Source organism: Chlorocebus sabaeus, chromosome 15, assembly GCF_047675955.1.
Source record: "Chlorocebus sabaeus isolate Y175 chromosome 15, mChlSab1.0.hap1, whole genome shotgun sequence".
In the NCBI taxonomy this organism is placed as follows: Eukaryota; Metazoa; Chordata; class Mammalia; order Primates; family Cercopithecidae; genus Chlorocebus; species Chlorocebus sabaeus.
In genome coordinates, this window is record NC_132918.1 from 59941328 (window position 1) to 59962660 (window position 21333).

At 39.2% G+C, this 21333-nt stretch overlaps 1 protein-coding gene across 10 annotated transcripts in view; it reads right to left on the reverse strand.

The window, feature by feature from the left end:
• ATP2C1 (ATPase secretory pathway Ca2+ transporting 1) overlaps positions 1–21333 on the reverse strand; it is a 165345-nt gene that overhangs the window by 127742 nt on the left and 16270 nt on the right. For 2 of the 10 annotated variants that reach the window (XM_038002885.2, XM_008009131.3), the window contains exons 1-2: positions 902–1159; positions 457–524 (exon numbers count right to left, since the gene is read on the reverse strand). The exons of 3 other annotated variants lie outside the window; for them this stretch is intronic. In XM_038002885.2, the coding sequence (XP_037858813.1) occupies positions 457–462 (6 nt within the window). In that variant the 5' untranslated portion in view covers positions 463–524; positions 902–1159. Of the gene's footprint in view, positions 1–456; positions 640–901; positions 1234–21333 lie in introns of those variants that run through there. 5 more of the 10 variants (XM_008009133.3, XM_008009130.3, XM_038002886.2 and 2 more) reach the window with 4 other exon arrangements.

Genomic DNA, 21333 nt, shown 5'->3' on the forward strand with positions numbered 1-21333 from the left:
TTTCCCCAGTGCTAGAGATAATAAAACATGGCTTGCTTTCTTATAAATGAATCCTGCCACATCGAGGCTTGAAACGCCAATATATAAAGATGCAGCCCATCCCCTTGTCCCCCATTTCTACTTCCCCTCGGGTAATTCCTTTCAAATAGCTATTTAAACATACATAGACGCTATCTGAAATGAAAACTTTCCTCCCATTCCCTAAGCTGAAGAAAGCAGGAATTCCTCAAGAAAGCTGAATCAAGCTCAGTCACCCACAGAACCCCAATCTCTCAAATGCTCTATGTTACCAAAATAAAAGCTGGATACCCTAAGTAAGCAAATCCTTGGACACTTCACATACACAGTAAATAAATAAGCTCACTAAAATAAAAAGGTGGAAAAACAAAGTCAACTTAAAAGCAAACCACCACACCCTCAACTCCGCGTTGCAACCGGTCGGCCAGGGGCCTTTACCTTCATTTTCCATCGAAACTGCACTCGGGTTGATGGCTACAAAATCTTTAGTGTCAGCCACGGCCACACTGGGAATAGAGAGAAGAGGAGGACAAGGAAGAGAAGCCCCCGGAATCCCAGGCTGTCACCCCCGCTCCCGGCCACGCGTCCCACGGCTGCTCCCACCACCCCTAGCAGCAGCATCTGCAAGAGAAACCAGGAGAAGCGGCGCTGACGAGAGAGAGGCTGAGGAAGGAGTTCCCCGCCCAGCCGCTATCTCGGGAGCCCCCCCGCCCCGCGCCAAGATCCCGCACCCGCCCCATCGTGTGCCCGCAACGTCCCCAGCTCACGCCAGCGGGGCGGCGCCCTAGAGATGCCCTCCCAGCCAGGGGATCCCCGAACCTCCCCTTCCTTCAGAACCTGGAAGTTTCTAGAAATGGGGGCAGGAGGTAATACTGGTACCCACCCAAAGCCCCACACAGCCCTCCTCCAGGCTGCGGGGTCTCAGCTGCGGGGCTCGCGGGGGCGCCCCGCGCGCCTCGAGAGAAGAGGAGCTGCTCGCTGGGCAGCGGTGCGAGGCGGGAGCCTGCTCCGGGCGTGAGAAGAAGCGAGCGGGAGGGAGGGAGGGAGGGAGGGAGAGAAGGCGGGCGGGGAGGGGAAAGGAGAGGAGGTGAGGGGACCCGTCACGGTCCGCCGGGCCGGCTCCGCGAGGCCGTGCTGGTCTTCTCCCGCCTCCGACTCCTGCGCTCCGCCCCTCCCCGCCGCCGGCCGCCCAGTCGCGCCCAGCACTCCTGGGCCAGCCGCGCACCGAGCTTTGTCGCTACTACTTCCGCTGCGAGAGGTGCGCGCAGGCGTATTCGTGCTCACGGGAGTGGAAGGCGGAAGTGAAGTGAAGGCCGAGACTTCGGCCTGGAATGGACAATGTTTGTGTTTGGATCCGTCCGGTAGGAGGTCGCGCGGGGTTCGTGGCCCGCCCTGTTCTTGCCGGCGCCTCCCTTATCCCAGGGACGGTGTCCGCCCGTTTATGTGCACCCACTGAACGCGAGAGTGGGAGATTCGCCCACGCCGCGTGTTGGCCACACATTCCCGTGGGGCGGCCGCGGGGTCAGCCCAAGCTGACAGCCATGGCTGCTGTCCCTGAGGCGTTTAAGCGCTCTCTACAAATTCTGTAGGGGAAGCCGCTCCCGACGGGGTGCAGTCACAATCCCAGCAGGCGACGCTGAGGCCCGCGGAAGAAAGGGACGTGGTGTCCATGCTCCTGCCAGGGACTGGAGCACCATGAGCAGCCTCCCGAGTCTCGCACTCTCACTTGCAAAACCCTGCACTGGCTGCTTGGTTTTTGCGGAAGCCGGTCATCGCGGGGCGACTTCCCAAAATTCCGTTAAGGGGTGTGCTTAGTTACCATGTGTAATGAGACAGCAAGGTTCAGCCTCAGAGAACTCCAGGGAGAACTAATCTTTTTCATTGGTTTGTGGTGTATGGAACTGGGGAGAGGCTGGAACAGCAATTAGAAACCAGTCGTACAGCGGTCGAAGCCAATGAACGAGCACTTCTTCGGCCGCTGTACCTTTGTCCAGTGGCAATGCCTTTTCACACGTAAACATTTCACTTGCTCGGCATCTTACCCAGACCCCTAATAAGTGCTTTTTAATTAACGATTGGTTTTAATAAACCTTGGTGAGCCAGACACGTAGTGTTGAACAGAAGTCCTCGCACACCCATAACCACTAGAGGGCAGGGCTTCACCTACTGAGTTGGTGATCACCCTCCAGAGAACTCAAAAAGAAAATTTCCGTATATGCTAGTTGTGTTTTTCTCCATCAACACTTAGACACTTTACAAATTTGCTTTCTATCTCAGGTCCTGTAACATATCCCAGTGTGCTCTCTAACCACACGTTCAACATCAAAATTAACAGACGGGGTTGCCTGTGTTTCTATATGTGTTCCCAAGTAAGTAGTACTAGACTAGGATAGAAAATTCTGGACGGCTTTCTAGATTTACCTTTCTTTTAAGAAATATTGAACTTTTAATCAGCGAGGTCACTTTTAAAAATGAACCCATAAAAATCACTATCAAGTAGATTTCTAGTCTTAAGAGTTAACTATTTATGATCCACCTCTGGCGTGCATGGTCAGTGATTTTTGTCTATACAATGACATAGAGCCAAATTAACGGAGGGGGTTGCCTGTGTTTCTATATTTGTTCCCAAGTAAGTGGTACTAGACTAGGATCGAAAATTCTGGACAGTTTTTAGATTTACCTTTCTTTTAAGAAATATTAAACTTTTATTCAGTGAGGTCACTTTTAAAGATGAACCCATAAAAATCACTATCAAGTAGATTTCTAGTCTTAGGAGTTACTATTTATGATCCACCTCTAGCATGCATTGTCAGTGATTTTTGTCTACATAATGACATAGCCTATGATTTGTACAATGATTGTGCTCTCTCGTAATCAATTTGTAACAGTTATCACTGTACATATTCAACCTTGAAACAGCATTATATTAAAAATGAAAGCATCTAAGGTAGGAAATTACACAATATAAACACTTTGGTATTAACATATGCATTTACAAAATAGAGGGTAACTGTACAGAATTTGATATTGGGTCACTTTAGCTGAAACATTTTTCTAAAGCAACTTTTCAGAGCTATCTGTTGTATTAATAGACTGCAATACTCTAGCATTAACACTGAATCTGTAACTCTTCCAAAAGATTTATAGCTCCATGGTTTATTCCTAAAATGACTTAAACTGAAATTTTACTTTTGGTCGCCTAAATTATGAAAATCATTGTTCCTATTACTAAGCCAAAAAAGAAACTGGTAAGGTCAACATCAGCTTTACCAAGAAGAATTGACCAATGAGTCATTTTATATAAAAAACTTAAGCATCTGCAAATTCTGGTGTCTGAGGGGGTTCTGGAACCAATCTCCTGTGGACACTGAGGGGTGACTATATACATACATGTCATACACACATGTATGTATACATATAAACAAATATGTGCACATACATGTACATATATTCATATACATACACACTACCCTTCTTTCAAAAGATTGTTGTAAGAATCTCGTAAAGTAAGTGAACACAGGTTGCTAATTATAAGCACTATAGAAGTATAAGATTATTATAGAGAGAAACGAGCAAATCCCTGGAGTGTTAGCTACAATGAGATTGATGGCAATGAAATATATTATGTCATGTCCAAGTTTCATCTTATTGCTTCCATAGAAATCAAAGCTCTAAAAATTCTTTCTACTCTCCTTTTGTCCTGAATATTTAACCTACAAAATTAAGTACATCTGATGCAAAAAGTGGTCACATGAGCAAGAAGGGGAGATTTGTCAGGCTTCTCTGCTTGGGGGAAATATTACAAATGGGAAAGATTGAAGAAGAATGGTCATGATGTTCTAATTTTCTTTATACTGTGCTTTATTCCACAAAGGATGTGAGGCATCTTGGTTTTAATATCAAATTTGATAGCTGCATTTTTATAAACCTGGATGGTAAAAGAATATGTGGTTCTTTAGGAATTTAAAAATTAAGACTTAGAAAAATTATTTTAAAATCTTTCCTTAGTTAATTAATGTCTTCTTTAAAGGCTGTTTTAATGTTGTTTAAAGTACCAGAGGTTAATAGTTAAGAAATTTCACCTAGCTGCTAGAAAAGAAATTGTCATTTTATTTTAAGTTGAACATTTTATTTATTTATTTACTTACTAACTTACTTAAGAGACTCTGTCACTCAGGCTGGAGTGCAATGGTGTCATCATAGCACACTGCAGTCTTGAACTCCTGGGCTCAAGAGATCCTCTTGCCTCAGCCTCCCAATGTGCTTGGAATTAGAGGCATGAACCACCATGCCTGGCAAAGTTGGACATGTTAAAAACATATAAAGATGCATCACTTTATTTTTATAAGCTAACCTACTCCAACAGAACAAAAAGAAGTATTTTTCTTCTTATAGGATAAAGGACATGCTAAATGTCAAGTTTAGAGAACTATACAGTTTTATTGCCAAGAGTGTTGTATGAAATCAGTGCCTAACAAACACTACCAGCATTGCTATAAATCTGCCTAGTTCCATGTTTTGGCAGTGCTGGAAGATTAAAAGTTGGAAGCAAGAATAAAAATTGAAGGACTCATATGAGCTACTTGTGTTTGGTTGGTTTTAATAGGACCCAGATCCCCAAGTACTCTACAAATATTTTATCACTCACAAAATTCCATAGCCTCTTTCACACTTGCTAGCATTCTAAACATGAAATATTTCATGAAACTGAGAAGATGAAATGATAGAACTTATACTCTTAATTTTTATTTTTAAAGAAGTTTATTTCAAGTATGGCATAGTCTGTCCATTTATTGGCTCAGATTCTGAGCCAGTGGTAATATTTGGGATCTCTTATATACTACCAGTCGTCTGGATTAGACATGAGTGTGGATGGGGTGCATGTGAAAATAAGAAAGAGGTAAGAGCAAAGTGAGTGTGAGTCCCATGACCAGGAGTACCATGACCAATGAACTTCATCATTTCCATGGAAAACAGGCATACAATATTCCAAATTATATAAACTACAGGATTTGTTTTGAGATACACGCACCCATTTAAAAGAGAATATTCCATCTAGTCTCCAAACTAGGATAATTCACCTCTGGCCCCAAAACACTTGACAGCAGTGAATATGTAATAAAGACCTATTAAATAAATGGATAGCCTGAAAAATGTTTATCATAAATATTTTTTGTTGAATGAATAACAATCTACTTGTTTCCTGTGATCAGACTAAAATCCAAGCTTCTACCTTCCTGTAAAACAAAGAGGACTTATGGGATTTTTAAGAAATTTAAGGGTCTGGTGCATCTCACACCTGTAATCCCAACATTTTGGGAGGCTGAGTCAGGAAAATTGCGTGAGCCCAGGAGTTCAAGACAAGGCTGGACCACATAGTGAGATCCTGTTTTTACAGAAAATAAAAACATTAGCTGGGTGCAGTGGCACACACCTGTGGTCCCTGATACTCGGGCAGCTGGGGTGGGAAGATTGCTTGAGTCCAGGAGGTTGAAGCTACAGTGAGCCATAATCATGCCACTGCACTCAAGTCTGGGGGACAGAGCAAGAACCTGTCTCAAAAAAAGAAAAAAAAAAACGTTTAAAAACATGAACCTACATCTCCAAAAACCACAAAGGGGTTAACTAGGACAACATTATCTGAATGGGAATAAGTCCTAATTGTTGTAAGAAATGCTTGATATTGAGCACTGCCCAGAGCAGATAAAATTGCACACCCAGATTTTGAGCCCAGGTAACCATTTGAAGTTAAAAGATAACAGTGTTGAGGTGGTTGTTTCCATGCATTTGAGAAATTTTAGCTGAGCCTGTCTTTTGATTTTGATGGCATGCATATTAATGCCTGACAAAAAGCATTATACACTAGGTCCTCGAATAAGGTGATTTTCAACATCATTTCATTAAATGATGAGGAAAAAGAAACATCAATTACTGGTAGGGCCATTGTATTGAGTTTGCACATTCTCCCTGTGTCTACATGGGTTTTCTCCAGGTATTCTGGTTTCCTCTCATATCCCTAAGTTGTGCATGTTAGGTTAATTGGCATGTCTAAATTGTCCCAGTGTGAGTGAGTGTGTGTACGTGTGTATCCTGTGATGGAGTAGCATCCTGTCCAGGGTTGATTCCTCCCTTGAGTGCTGAGCTGCCAGATAGGCTGCAGCCACCTACAACCCGGAATTGGAATAATCGGGTAAATAATTACCTTATTTGTTTTATTCATCTTTCTTAAATATATGTATAACTCACATTTATTTCAGTGTTTAATATTTGAAGTGTTTTGGGAGCAGAGCAAGATGGTGGAATAGAAACCTATACCATTGATAACTCCCGACAGGCACAACAAATTTTAACAATTATCTGCACACTGGAAGGCACCATCACAAGAACCAAAAATCAGAGCAATCAGAGTACCTGGTTTTATATTCATATCGTTGAAAGAATCATTGAAGAGAGTAGGAGAGACAGTCTTGAATCACTGACACCACCCCTTTTCCCCGTAACCTAGCAGCAGCCGTGCTGCGCAGAGAGTCTATACACGGGAGAGGGAGACTGCAGTCACTAGTAGTCTTTCTATTGAACTCAGTGCTGCCTTGTCACAGTGGAGAGCAAAGCCATGCTGGGCTCAGCCAGCACCCATTTATGAAGGGAGCATTTGGACCAGACCTAGCCAGAGGGGAATGGACCATCCCAATTATCAGAACCTGAGTTTTTTGGCAAGCCTCACCACCATGGACCAAAGTGCTCTGAGGTTCTAGGGAAACTCGAAAGGCTGTCTAGGACACAGGGATTGCAGTTCTTAGGTGACTTCTAGTGCTGGGCTGGAATGATACATGACCTAGGGAGACACCAGCCAGGGAATCTGAGTGCTTATGCCATCCTTTCCCCAACCCCAGGCAGCACAGCTTGAAGCAACAAAAGTAACTCTGCTTATGAAGAGGAGAACAAAGAAGACTTTGTTTTGCATCTTGCATACCAGCTCAGTCACAGTAGGATATGGCACTGGGCAGTCATGAGGCGCCCATGCCAGACCCTAGCTCATGGACAACATGTCTAGACACACCATGGGCCAAAAGGTAAACCGCTGCCTTGAAGGGAAGGATCCACACCTGGCAGGATTCATCACCTGTGACTAAAGAGCCCTTGGGCACTAAATAATAGCAATACCCAGGTATTGCATCATGGCATGGGCCTTGGGTGAGACTCTGAGACGTGTCTTCAAGTGACACCCAGAACATTGCCAGCTGTGGTGGCTATGGTGAGAGACTCCTTCTGCTAGAGAAAAGCAGAGGGGAAAGTAAAGAGGACTTAGTCTTGCACCTTAGATACCAGCTCAGTCAGAGCAGGGTAGATCAGTAAGTGGGCTCTTGAAGTCCCCAATCCCAGGCCTAACCTCTTGGATGGCATTTCATGACCTTTCCTGGGCCCACTTGGGGTCAGGAGTTTGAGATCAGCCTGGCCAACATGGTGAAACCTCGTCTCTACTAAAAATACAAAAAATTAGCCAGGTGTGGTGGTGTATGCCTGTAATCCCAGCTATTCAGGATTACAAGAGGCAAGAGAATCACTTGAACTCAGGAGGCAGAGGTTGTAGTGAGCCAAGGTCACACCACTGCATTCCAGCCTGGGCAACAGAGTAAGAAAAAAGAAAAAAGAAGAACAAGAAGAAAGAAAAGAAAGAAAAAAGTATACGACAGACACACAGCTAGTATCACCCTGAAATGGGGAAAAACTGCGAGTCATTATTGTAAGACTGGAACAAAAAAGGATACCCACTTTTTCACCACTATTATTCAACATAGTACTGGAAGTCCTAGCTAGAGCAATTAGGCAAGAGAAATACAGAACATCCAAATTGTAAAGGAAGAAGTTTAATTATTTTTATTTGCAGATGATATGACTATATATTTGGAAAAACCTAAAGACTCCACCAGAAACTGTTAGAACTGATAAAGTCAGTAAGTTGCAGGTTACAAAATCAACATACAAAAATCAGTAGCATTTCTATATACCAACAGAGTACAATATGAAAAAGAGGTAAAAATAATCCCATGTATGATAGCCACAAATAAAATTAAATTCCTAGAAATTAACCAAAGAAGTGAAACATCTCTATGATAAAAACTGTAAAACACTGATGAAAGCAATTGAAGAGTATGCAAAACAAGGTAAAGATATTCTATGTTCATTGAATGCAAGAATTAATATTTTTAAATGTCTAAAGCAATCTAGCGATTGAATGCAATCTCTATCAAAATGCCAATAACTTTCCTCACAGAAATAGAAATAACATGGAAAACATGGAGAAACACCATCTCTACAAAAAACTTTAAAACTAGCTAGGCATGGTGGTGTGCACCTGTGGTCCCAGTTACTTGGGAGGTTGAGGTGGGAGGACTGCTTGAGCCCAGGAGGACAAGACTGTGGTGAGCCATGTTCACACCACTGCACTCCAACCAGGATGAGAGAGAGAGAAAGTGGGGGGAGGAGGAGGAGGAGGAGGAGAAAAAGAAGAAAAGGAGATCTTAAAATAGGTAAGTTAAATTGCCACCAGCCAATATCTCTGCCAACTTTGAAAACTTTGCTGATGGGTTGGTTGTTTTAAATTGAAACTGTGGGACAAATTCTGTATCGTATCTGCATGCCTTTAGCTGTGTTTGCATTAATAGCCTAGGCCTCCTCCCTCCATTTAAATGCTGTATCAATTTCATATCAGAAACATTTTCAATCTCTCTTTTTCCTGCTGCACACTGGGCTGTGAGAGTGCTTTGGGAAAGGTTGCATTTCCTCATACCTACAAAATGGTACATTTTGCACTTAAAAGTTTTCTATGCCAATAACTGCTAGAAGTCAGATATTTTCTGCAAAGCTTGCATCTGTGTCTGAACTTGTCCCATGTCCTTCCAGGCCCCCTGCAGAAATCGTCTCTCTCCACTGTGCTTCCTATTGTGCAAATAAATGAGAAAAAAGACACAAAATGCCATTATGATAATAAATTAGAGAGTGAGATACACAGCCCCAAGGCTTTATGAGGATCCTGCAGTTTAACCCTGGACAATCATGCAAACAGACCACTACTCCCACTGAGCATACTATGCGAAATACAGAACCCATATCAATGAGATGGTTTTTGAAATACAAAATGAAAAAGGGGAAATTACAATTTTGGCAATATAGTTTGTGAGATAAATGACAGAGAAGGATATTTACAAATTGGCAGGAAAGAGTTTTTGCAACACAAGCAAACTGTTAATCCTTTAGGTTAGAAAATTTATTGCTACAATAAAAGATCAGGTGGAAAATTGGATTAGAAGCATTTACAGTATGCCTTCAGACAACCTTATTTTTATTCCTTGGTTATAAAAGGTAACGCTTTTGTAGCCTATATCATATTTTAAGTTTTTAATAGTTCCAAATGTCCTATATTTAGGGGAATTAGAAAAATGAGGATTTGAAGGGTAAAACTTTCTATGAGTGGCAACAGATAAGCTGAGGTGAAAATTTGGGGCTTGAACTGACCCAATCAGCTCCCAATTCAAACATCTGAATGCAAAACTATTTTCTGCAAAAGTGCTACATCAACTACTAGAAATATTGGTATTTGAAATGAGCAGTGTCCCAGTCTAGAATATTTAACAGGAGGCTTACAAACTAAAAATGGCACCAGGCCCTTCAAGGTGAGTAAAGGGAACTCTGTAATTTTCCAAATGATAATTATAGTATATCTTTTAATGAGTATCATAAGTAATCCTCAGACATCTATTCCCAGCCATCATCAACACCTCTGCACTCCTCCTAGGTACCTGCTGCCACCACCCTACCAAATAGGGGTTAAAGGACCAAACCACCTTAGGGTTCACTATCACTTCTGCCAGCAACCCAGCCCATTCCAGTGATGAGGTCACCAGGCACCCATGTGCTGCCCAGGGACCCAAGGATCATCTCACCTGGCATCCCCATCCAGCACAGCTTTCCTACAGCCTCCACAGACAACTGCAACCTAAGTCACTGAGGAACTTGCAGACACCACTGATGTTGATGACAGCAAAAGAAATTATACAGAGAATGTACTATTGCACCCACCCAGAACAAAAGCCAAAGCACTCTACCCAACTGACATTATGAATACATCTATAGGAAAAAGTCTTTTTCTATGAAAGATACTGTATAAAATTGGAAGAAAACAACTGTTAACACCAGATGCACAGATATTAACATAGAGAAACAAAACACATGAAAAAGCAAGGAAATATAACAGTACCAAAAAACAATGGTAATTCTTTAGTAGCAGAATACCAAAAAAAGAAGTGCATGAAATGCCTGAAAAGGAATTCAAAATAATTATCTTCAGAAAACTCAGTGAAATGCAAACAAACATAGATAAGCAATACAATAAAATCAAGAAAACAATTCAGGATCTGAATGAAAAATTCAACAGAGAGGTACATTTCATTAAACAAACAAACAAACAAATATTGGCCAGGCATGGTAGCTCACACCTGTAATCCCGGCACTTTGGGAGGCTGAGGCAGGTGGATCACAAGATCAGGAGTTCAAGACCAGCCTGGCCAACATGGAGAAACCTCATCTCTACTAAAAAATAAAAATACAAAAATTAGCTGGGCATGGTGGTGTGTGCCTGTAATCCCAGCTACTCGGGGGCTGAGGAAGGAGAATTGCTTGAACCAGGACTCATAAGGCAGAGGTAGCAATAAGCCAAGATTGCACCACTGCACTCCAGCCTGGGCAACAGAGCGAAACTCTGTCAAAAAAGAAAAAGAAAAAAAAAACCAGAAATATTAAAACTGAAGAACCCAATGAATGAAATAAACAAGACTTATACAGTTTCAAATAGCTAGAAAGTATATGTTGAATGGTCCTAAAAGAAAGAAATGTAATTTCATAAAATAATAGCTGAAAACTTCCCAAATTTTAGGAGTGATATAGACATCCAGGTACTGGAAGCTGAAAGATCTCCAGATAAATTCAACACAAAAAGGTCCTATTTGAAATGCATTATAGTTACACTGCCAAAAGTTGAAGAAAGAATTTTGAAAACAGCAGGAGATAAGCATGAAGTCACATATAAAAGAATCCCCATCAGACTAACAGCATATTTCTCAGCAGAAACCTTACAGGCCAGGAGAGAATGGGATAATATATTCAAAGTGCTGAAAGAAAGAAATCGTCAGCCAAGAATACTATACCCAACAAAGCTAACTTTCAGAAATTAAGGAGAAATAAAGTATTTTCCAGAAACCAAAAACAGTAAATGTATTAATACCCCTCCAAAAAATGCTTAAGAAAGTCCCACATTTGGAAGCTAAAGGACAACATTATAACTACCATCAAGAAAACATACAATAGTGTAAAATTCACTGGTAGAACAGATACAAAAATAAGAAAGAAAAAGGAACTAAACATTATCACTACAGAAAATCATTAAACTGCAAAGAAAAACAAGGAGAAACAAAGGGTACATAAAACATTCAGAAACAATTCACAAAACGACGGAAGTAAATTCTGTTTTATAAATAGCAACCTTAGGGCTAAACATTTTATGTTTTTTTTTTAATTTTTTTTATTATACTTTAAGTTCTAGGGTACATGTGCACAATGTGCAGGTTTGTTACATATGTATACATGTGCCATGTTGGTGTGCTGCTACACCCATTAACTCGTCATTTACATTAGGTATTTCTCCTAATTCTATCCATCCCTGCTCCCCCTACCCCACAACAGGCCCCAGTGTGTGATGTTCCCCACTCTGTGTCCAAGTGTTCTCATTGTTCAGTTCCTACCTAAGAGTGAGAACATGTGGTGTTTGGTTTTCTGTGCTTGCGATAGTTTGCTCAGAATGATGGTTTCCAGCTTCATCCATGTCCCTACAAAGGACATGAGCTCATCATTTTTCATGGCAGCATAGTATTCCATGGTATATATGTGCCACATTTTCTTAATCCAGTCTATCACTGATGGACATTTGAGTTGGTGCCAAGTCTTTGCTATTGTGAATAGTGCTGCAATAAACATACACGTGCATTTGTCTTTATAGCAGCATGATTTATAATCCTTTGGATATATACCCAGTAATGGGATGGCTGGGTCAAATGGTATTTCTCGTTCTGGATCCTTGAAGAATTGCCAAACTGTCTTCCACAATGGTTGAACTACTTTGCAGTCCCACCAACAGTGTAAAAGTGTTCCTATTTCTCCACATCCTCTCCAGCACTTGTTGTTTCCTGACTTTTTAATGATCGCCATTATAACTGGTGTGAGATGGTATCTCATTGGGGTTTTGATTTGCATTTCTCTGATGGCCAGTTTTTTCTCTGATGATGAGCATTTTTTTGTGTGTCTGTTGGCTGCATAAATGTCTTCTCTTGAGAAATGTCTGTTCATATCCTTTGGCCATTTTTTGATGGGGCTGATTTTTTCTTGTAAATTTGCTTAAGTTCTTTATAGATTCTGGATATTAGCCCTTTGTCAGATGGATAGATTGTAAAAATTTTCTCTCATTCTATAGGTTGCCTGTTCACTCTGATGGTAGTTTCTTTTAAACACTTTAAATCCTCCCAATTAAAAGATATAGACTAGCTGAATGAATAAGAAAAAACAAAACCCAACTTTATGCTGCCTACAAGAAACTCCTGTCACCTGTAAAAACAGACGGAGACTGTGAGTGAAGAAATGGAAAAATGTATTCCACACAAATGAAAAATGTATTCCACACAAATGAAAAATATATTCCACACAAATGAAAGTATACTCCTATATAGTATATAGGAGTAGCTATACTTATGTCAGACAAAAAAATTCAGCTAGAGAAATAAATAAAGAGCATTCAAATTCAAAACGAGGAAGTCAAATTGTCCCTGTTTGCAGAAAACATGATCTTATATACAGAAAAATCTAAATACTCCACCAAAGTACTTTTAGAACTAATAAACAAATTCAGTAAAGTTATAGGATACAAAATCAACCTACAAAAATCAGTAGCATTTCTGTATGCCAATAACAACAACAACAAAAAGAAATCAAGAAAGCAATTCCATTTATACTAGCTACAAAAAATCCCTAGGAATAAATTTAACCAAGGAGGTGAAAGACCTCTACAATGAAAACTATAAAACGCTGATGAAAGAAATAGTAGAGGACACAAAACCAATGAAAAGACATCCTATGCTCATGAATGGAAAGAATTAGTATTGTTAAAATGACCATATTACTCAAGTTACAGATTCAATGCATTTCCAATTAAAATACCAATGATATTCTTCATAGAAATAGAAAAAACAGTCTTAAAATTCATATGGAAACACAAAAGATCCTGAGGAGCCAAAGCAATCCTAAGCAAAAAGAATAAACCTGGATGCATCACTCTATCTGGCTTCAAATATACTACAAAGTTTTAGTGACCAAAACAGCATGATATTGGTATAAAAACAGAAATAAGGACAAATAGAATAGAGGACCTAAAAATGAATCCAACTATTTACAACCAACTAATTTTCTGAAAAGATGACAAGAACATACACTAGTGAAAGAACATCCTTTTCAATAAATGGTGTTGGGAAAACTGGATATTCATATTAAAGAAGAATTAAATCAGACCCCTAATTCTCAGCATATATAAAAATGAACCCAATATGGATTAAATAATTAAATGTAAGACACAAAACCCTAAAACGACTTGAAGAAAACAGGGAAAATGCTTCTGGACATTGGTCTAGGAAAAAAATTTATGGATAAGACTTCAAGAGTACAGGGAACAAAAATAAAAATAGACAAGTGGGACTATATCAAATGAAAAGCCTCTGCACAATAAAGAGTATCATCAAGAAAGAGGCAACCTGTAGAATGGAAATAAATATTTGCAAACTATTTACCTGACAAAATATCCAGGATATACAAGGAACTCAAAAAAATCAGCAGCTCAAAAAATAACTCCAAAAAACCTCAAATATTTTGATTTAAAAATGGGCAAATGATCTAAAGACTTCTCAAAAGAAGACAAGCAAATGGCCAACAAGTAAATGAAAAAAAAAAAAAACACTCGACATCACTAATCATCAGAGAAATACAAATCAAAACCACGATGAGATATCACCTCACACTTGTTAGAATGACTATTGTCAAAAAGACAAAAAATAACAAATGCCAGTGAGGATACATGAAAAAGGAAACTCATACAGTATTAGTGTGATTGTGAATTAGTACAGCCATTATGGAAAACAGTATGGAGGTTCCTCAAAAAACTAAAAATAGAACTACCATGTGATCCAGCACTACCAGGTACCTATCCAAAGACAAGTAAATCAGTATATTGAAGAGGTATCTGCACTCCCGTGTTTATTGCAGCATTATCCACAGTAGCCAAGGTAATGGAATCAAACTACAAGTCCATCAACAGATGAATGGATAGAGAAAATGTGGTATATATGCACAATAGAAAATGATTCAGTTATAAATAAGAATTAAGTCCTGTCATTCATGGCAACATGGATGAACCTGGAGGACATTATGTTAAGTGAAATAAATCAGGCACAGAAAGATAAATAACACATATTCACACCCATATATGAGCTTAAAAGTTGAAGTCATAGAAGTAAATAGTAGAATAGTGGTTACTAGAGGCTGGTAAAAGTAGTGGGGAGGAGGAATAGGGAAAGGTTGGTTAATGGATACAAAATTACAGCTAGATAGGAGAAATAAATTCCAGTGTTTTATAGCACGGTGGGATGAGTATACTTAACAACAATTTACTGTATATTTTCAAAAAACTAGAAGAGAGGATTTGGAATGTTCCCAACAAAAAGAAATGAGAAATTTTTGAGTGATGGATATGCTAATTGCCCTTACTTGATGATTATGCATAGTACAGATGTATCAAAATATCACTCTGTGTTGTATAAATATATACCACTATTATATGTGGACTAAAAAGAAAAGAAAAAATTCATTTGTTTCCAAGATCATTAGTCTAAGTTAATTATTTCCCAGTGTGGCTTTACTATGAACAGCATCAGCATCACCTAGGAATTTATTAGAAATGCAAATTCTCACACTCCAGTGGGTCCAACTGAATCAAATTCTGGGGATTAGATGCAGAAGTCTGATTTAGCAAGACTTTTCAATGATTCTGAATGCTTGGAAGTACAGCAGACACCTTTTTATCCCTCCTTCCACCCTTCCCCTGAGAAAAGACAATACTAAGAATGGCAAAGTAGTGACTCTAAGAAGCCAAGTCCTATATTATATAATTAAGCTAAGTCCTTTATTATATAATTAAGCTAACAAACCAACTCTGGGGCCTGCCCTACCACTAGACTTCCTCTAATGTGAGATAATAAATAAACTACATTTTCTGTTACATACAATCAGAAGCATCTTAATTGACAGATTAAATGAGGGGGGAAAAGTTTAGTTTAGATTAATAGGTTAAAATGTTCGTTGGTTGATGGTTTGGTTGTTCCTATAAAAGTGAAGAGTTTAAAACAATATGAATTATTCAAATGATAAAATGTTAAGTACTTAAAATGTTAAAGGCTATATTAATCAATAGGAAGTTACAGAATAAGGTGTCCAAAAACTGAATGAGGAAATGTGTCTGTTTTTTAAGTTAAATAATTGCCATATTAGCAGATAAAGTTAAAAACTGGCTATTGACTTCAGAAATTCCATTGACAAGTTTTCCTTATCACTCATTAGAAATATTTTAAAATTACATAACTGACTGTGTTATGTAATTTTATTCTTAAACACTGATGATCTTTTAGAATTTTTTTTTTATATAGTTGCATGCCCTGACACTAGATTTTTTTCTTTTCTTTTCTTTTCTTTTTGAGACAGAGTCTCGTTCTGTCACCCAGGCAGGAGTACAGTGGTGCGGTCTCAGCTCACTGCAACCTCTGCCTCCTGGGTTCAAGCAATTCTCCTGCCTCAGCCTCCTGAGTAGCTGGGATTACAGGCACGCGCCACCACGCCAGGCCAATTTTTATATTTTTAGTAGAGATGGGGTTTCACCATGTTGGTCAGGCTGATCTAGAACTCCTGACCTTGTGATCTGCCCACCTTGGCCTTTCAAATGGCTGGGATTACAGGGGTGAGCCACAGCACCTGACTAGAGTTTTTTTCTTTAACTAATGATTACTTAGTGACAGATTCGACTATGGAATTGCTAAAATGAAACTAAGTTTATATTTTCTTAAAGTATAATATAGTCTTTTCTTTTTCCCAAAAGGTAGGCAAAAATATTTATTATTTTGTGGTTTGCACATCAACTTGTTTCTATTAGCAGACACAATTAGAACAGTTAAAAAGCTATGACATTTGAGTTTTTAAAAAACTTATAGCTATTTTTCCTCATTTAAATGACTAAAATGTTATTTTAACCCTGGAAAAGTACAAAAGTACTTGGAAAGGTAAAGATGCCAACATTGCACATTTGATTAAAACATTTAAATTACTTTTAGGGAAATGAGAATCAATTCTCACTGAACAGACACCAAAACTACATATTTATATATAATTAAATATAATGCTCAAAACATTGCAAAGAAAGCAGACTAGATTTCATTAATTGCTTTTTAAAGGTGATGAAGATGAGACTCATACAAAGGAAGCTCCCTACTCAAGAATTTCTCAGTGTTTAATGTCAAAGTTAGGAGACTAATATCCATCTTGGCTTGGGTATCCCTCCATCCCTCAATGTTTCCACAATGCCTTATTAGAGAATATATAAGAAACTGCTCTGTTTATTTAGTTACCTTTTGTAGTTTATCATTTTGTTTGTTTAATTCTTGCCTGTTTCAATTCAGTGTGGCCCCCTGCAACTGTTATAGTGTCTAATTCCTTAGTCTAGGATATTTGCCCCATAGCTAACTTGATGACTCTCAAGATTGTATTAATAAAGTAACTGTCTTTCTTAGTCACTCTTGGTCAATATCTACATCTATTCACTTGTCGTTATTCAACCTTCGGATACCATTACTAGAGAAATCATTCTTCAAGCAGATCCTCTTCTAGAATCCCTTGGGTTTATCTTCTTGGAGTTGAAAAGTACTGCTCAAATGGGAATGTAGTTTCGTGAATAATAATCACAGATAGGCATAGTACTGGTAAAAATGGGAGTATGATCTCATGAATAATAATCACAGGCATTTTACAGACATTATTCAATAGGTAATTGAGACATGTTAATTAACATGTTCTATTGAAAAATCAACAGAATACATATTAAACATATGTCCTAGATCAAAAGCCACTAAGTAGTATTCAGAATATTGATTTCATCTTTTCAGTTAAATTTTTGTTATTCAGCGTCTTTATAATTACATTTAAATAATAAGCAGAGTAAGAGCTAGGGAAAAATTGAGGGTTTTATTTTTTGTTTCTTTTCATTAAGACCTCATAATGGCTTTAGAAAGCATGAAGGACATAACAAGGATTGTATCTTTTTGTATATTCCATGATTTAAATCAACAATCGAAATTCTCAGTTGCTGCATCACTTAATCAGCTATCAAAGAGGATATAAACAGATAAGGACATATTTTAGGTTATATTCTTAGGGCCAAGACATTGCTTAAAGATTTTTTTTTTTTTTTGAGACAGAGTTTTGCTCCTGTTGCCCAGGCTGGAGTGTAGCGGCACAATCTCCACTCACTGCAACCTCTGCCTCCTGGGTTCAAGCGATTCTACTGCCTCAGCCTCCCACGTAGCAGGGATTATAGGCACGCGCCACCACACTCGGCTAATTTTTGTATTTTTTAGTAAAGACGGGGTTGGCCAGGCTGGTCTTGAACTCCTTACCTCAGCTGATCCAGCCGCCTCTGCCTCCCAAAATGTTGGGATTATAGGCGTCAGCCACTGCCCCCGGCCTAAAGATTTCTTACTTTACTAAGCATTAAGTAACACTAGGCATCAGCCAAGGTGGATGAAAATGGTCAATTAAGAACCTGTGAAACTGTGAGTCATCATTAGTATCCCTCTGGCTTTGACAATGACTTACCATCTTCTAAGTGGCATACATACTATTCTTAAGTAGGTATGACAACCCCTGTCAGCTTTGATTTTGAAAATATACATCATCAAATGATCTGCAACAGTGGTTCTGAAAGTGTGGTCCCTCCTACCTAGAATTTTTTTAGAAATGCAAACTCTTGGGCCCCACCTCAGCCCTACTGTATTAGAAACTCTGGAGGTGGGACCCAGCATTCTGTTTCAATTAGTCGTTTAGGTGATTCCAATGCATGCTAAAGTTTCAGTGCTGTTTACAAGAAGCATTAATCTTTCATCTAAAAATATTTTGATCATGCCAATAGTATTCAATTCTAAAAATGAATAAGAATGTACAGGGATAACTCAGAGATATTGTGAGCTTGGTTTGAGACCACCACAATAAAGCAAATATCACAATACAGCAAGTCACACAAATTTTTTGGTTTCCCAGTGCATATAAAATTTATGTTTACACTATACTGTAGTCTATTAAGTGTTCAATAGCAAGTCTAAAAAATGTACATACCTTAGTTTAAAAATACTTTATTGCTAAAGAATGCTAATGATCATCTGAGCCATCAGTGAGTCATAATATTTTGGCTGGTAGAGGATCTTGCCTTGACGTTAATGGCTATTGACTGATCAGGGTGGTGGTTGCTGAAAGTTACAGTGGCTGTGGCAATTTCCTAAAATAAGACAATAATAAAGTTTGTCACATCAATTGACTGTTCCTTTCACAAATGCTTTCTCTGTAGTGTTTGATGCTGTTTAGTAACATAGTAGAACCTCTTTCAAAATTGGAGTCAGTCCTCTCAAACCCTGCCACTGCTTTATCAACTCAGTTTATAAAATACTCTAAATCATTTGTTGTCATTTCAACAAGGTTCACAGCATATCTACCCAGCAGTAGGTTCTATCATAAGAAAACATTTTCTGTGTTTTCTTATGAGGAAGTAATTCCTCATCTGCTCAACCTTTTTTTTTTTTTTTTTTTTTTGAGGCGGAGTCTGGGGCTGTCGCCCAGGCTGGAATGCAGTGGCTTGATCTTGGCTCACTGCAAGCTCCGCCTCCTGGGTTCACGCCATTCTCCTGCCTCAGCCTCCTGAGTAGCTGGGACTACAGGCACCTGCCACCACGCCTGGCTATTTTCTTTTTTTTTTTTTTGTATTTTTAGTAGAGACGGGGTTTCACCGTGTTAGCCAGGATGGTCTCGATCTCCTGACCTCATGATCCGCCCGCCTCGGCCTCCCAAAGTGCTGGGATTACAGGCGTGAACCACCGCGCCCGGCCCTGTTGAACTTTTATCATGAAATTGCAGGCCAGGCGCAATGGCTCATGCCTGTAATCCCAGCACTTTGGGATGCCGAGATGGGAGGATCACAAGGTCAGGAGATCGAGACCATCCTGGGTAACACGGTGAAACCCGTCTCTACTAAAAATATAAAAAATTAGCTGGGCATGGTAGCAGGCACCTGTAGTCCCAGCTACTTGAGAGGGAGGCAGAGCTTGCAGTGAGCTGAGATAGTGCCACTGCACTCCAGCCTGGGTGACAGAGCAAGACTCTAGCTCAAAAAACAAACAAAAAAAGAAATTGCAGCAATTCAGTAACATCTTGCCATTTCTACCACATCTGTACTTACTTCCTCCACTGAAGTCTTGAATCCCTCAAAGTCATCCATGAGGGCTGGAATCAACTTCTTCTAAGCTCCTGTTAATGTTGCCATTTTGTCCTCCTTTCGTAAATCACAAATGTTTTTAATGACAACTAGAATGGTGAATCCTCTCCAGAAAGTTTTCAATTTACTTTACCCAGATCCATCAGAGGAATCACTATCTGTGGTAGCTATAGCCTTATGACATGTGTTTCTTAAATAATAAGACTTGAAAGTTAAAATCCTCCCTTGATCCATGGACTGCAGAATAGACAGCAGACATGAAAATGTTATTCTACTTTTACTTCATATCAGAGCTCTTGGGTGACTAGCTGCACTGTGAAGAGCAGTAATATTTTGAAAGGAATCTTTTTTTTTTTTTTTTGCGGTCTCAACAGTGGGCTTAAAATATTCAGTAAACCATGCTATAAATGGATCTGCTGTCCTACAGGCTCTGTTGTTCCATTGATAGAGCACAAGCAAAGTAGATTTAGTATCATTCTTTAGGGATCTAGAATTTTCAGAATGATAAATCATCATTGGCTTCAACTTAAAGTCAACAGCTGTATTGGTTCCTAACAAGAAAGTCAGCCTGTGGCTTTTTATCCACGTTGAAAATCTGTTATTTAGTGTAGCCACCGTCATCAATGATCTTAGCTAGATCTTCTGGATTACTTGCTGCCACTTCTCCATCACTCCTTGCTGCTTCACCTTGTACTTTTATGTTATGGAGATGGCTTCTTTCCTTAAATCTCAAGAACCAACTTCTGCTATCTTCAAACTTTTCTTCTGCGGCTAACTCACCTCTCTGAACCTTCACAGAATTCAAGAGAGTTAGGGACTTACTCTGAATTAGGCTTTGGCCTAAAGGAATGTTATGCCTGGTTTGGTCTTGTATCCAGACCACTCAAACTTCTGCACATCAGCAAAAATACTGTTTAGCTTTCTTATCATTTGTGTGTTCACTGGAGTAGCACTTTTAATTTCCTTCAAGAACTTTTCCTTTGTATTCACAACTTGGCTAACTGATGCATGAGGCCTAGCTTTCAGCCTGGCTCAGCTTTCAACATGCTTTCCTCATTAAGCTTAATCATTTCTATCTTTTGATTTAAAGACAGGAACATATGACTCTTTCTTTCACTGGATCATTTAGAGGCCATTGTAGGGTTATTATTGGACTAGTTTCAATATTATTGTGTCCCAAGAAATAGGAGGGCCCAAGGAAGAAAGAGCTGGGGAAATCACTGGTCAATGGAGAAGTCAGAACACACACATTTGTCCATTAAGTTTTCTGTCTTATGCGGGCACGGTTCAGGGCACCCCACAACAATTACAATAGTAACATCAAAAGTTACCATAGGTCATCATAACAGGTATAATAATAATGAGAAAGTTTGAAACATTGCAAGAATTACTAAAATGTGACACAGAGACATGAAGTGAGTACATGCTTTTGGAAACATAGTGCCAATCAAAATCCTCAATGCAAGGTTGCCAGAAACCTTCAATTTATAAAAAACACAATTACCCGTTGAGTGCTATGTATATATAAGTGAAGTGGAATAAAATGGAAGTATGACCGTATATGAATATTTAAACTTCCTCCAGCGTTCTTAAATTATATAAGGATTTGAACTTCTTTGAGTAGATACTCATTGGCCTAA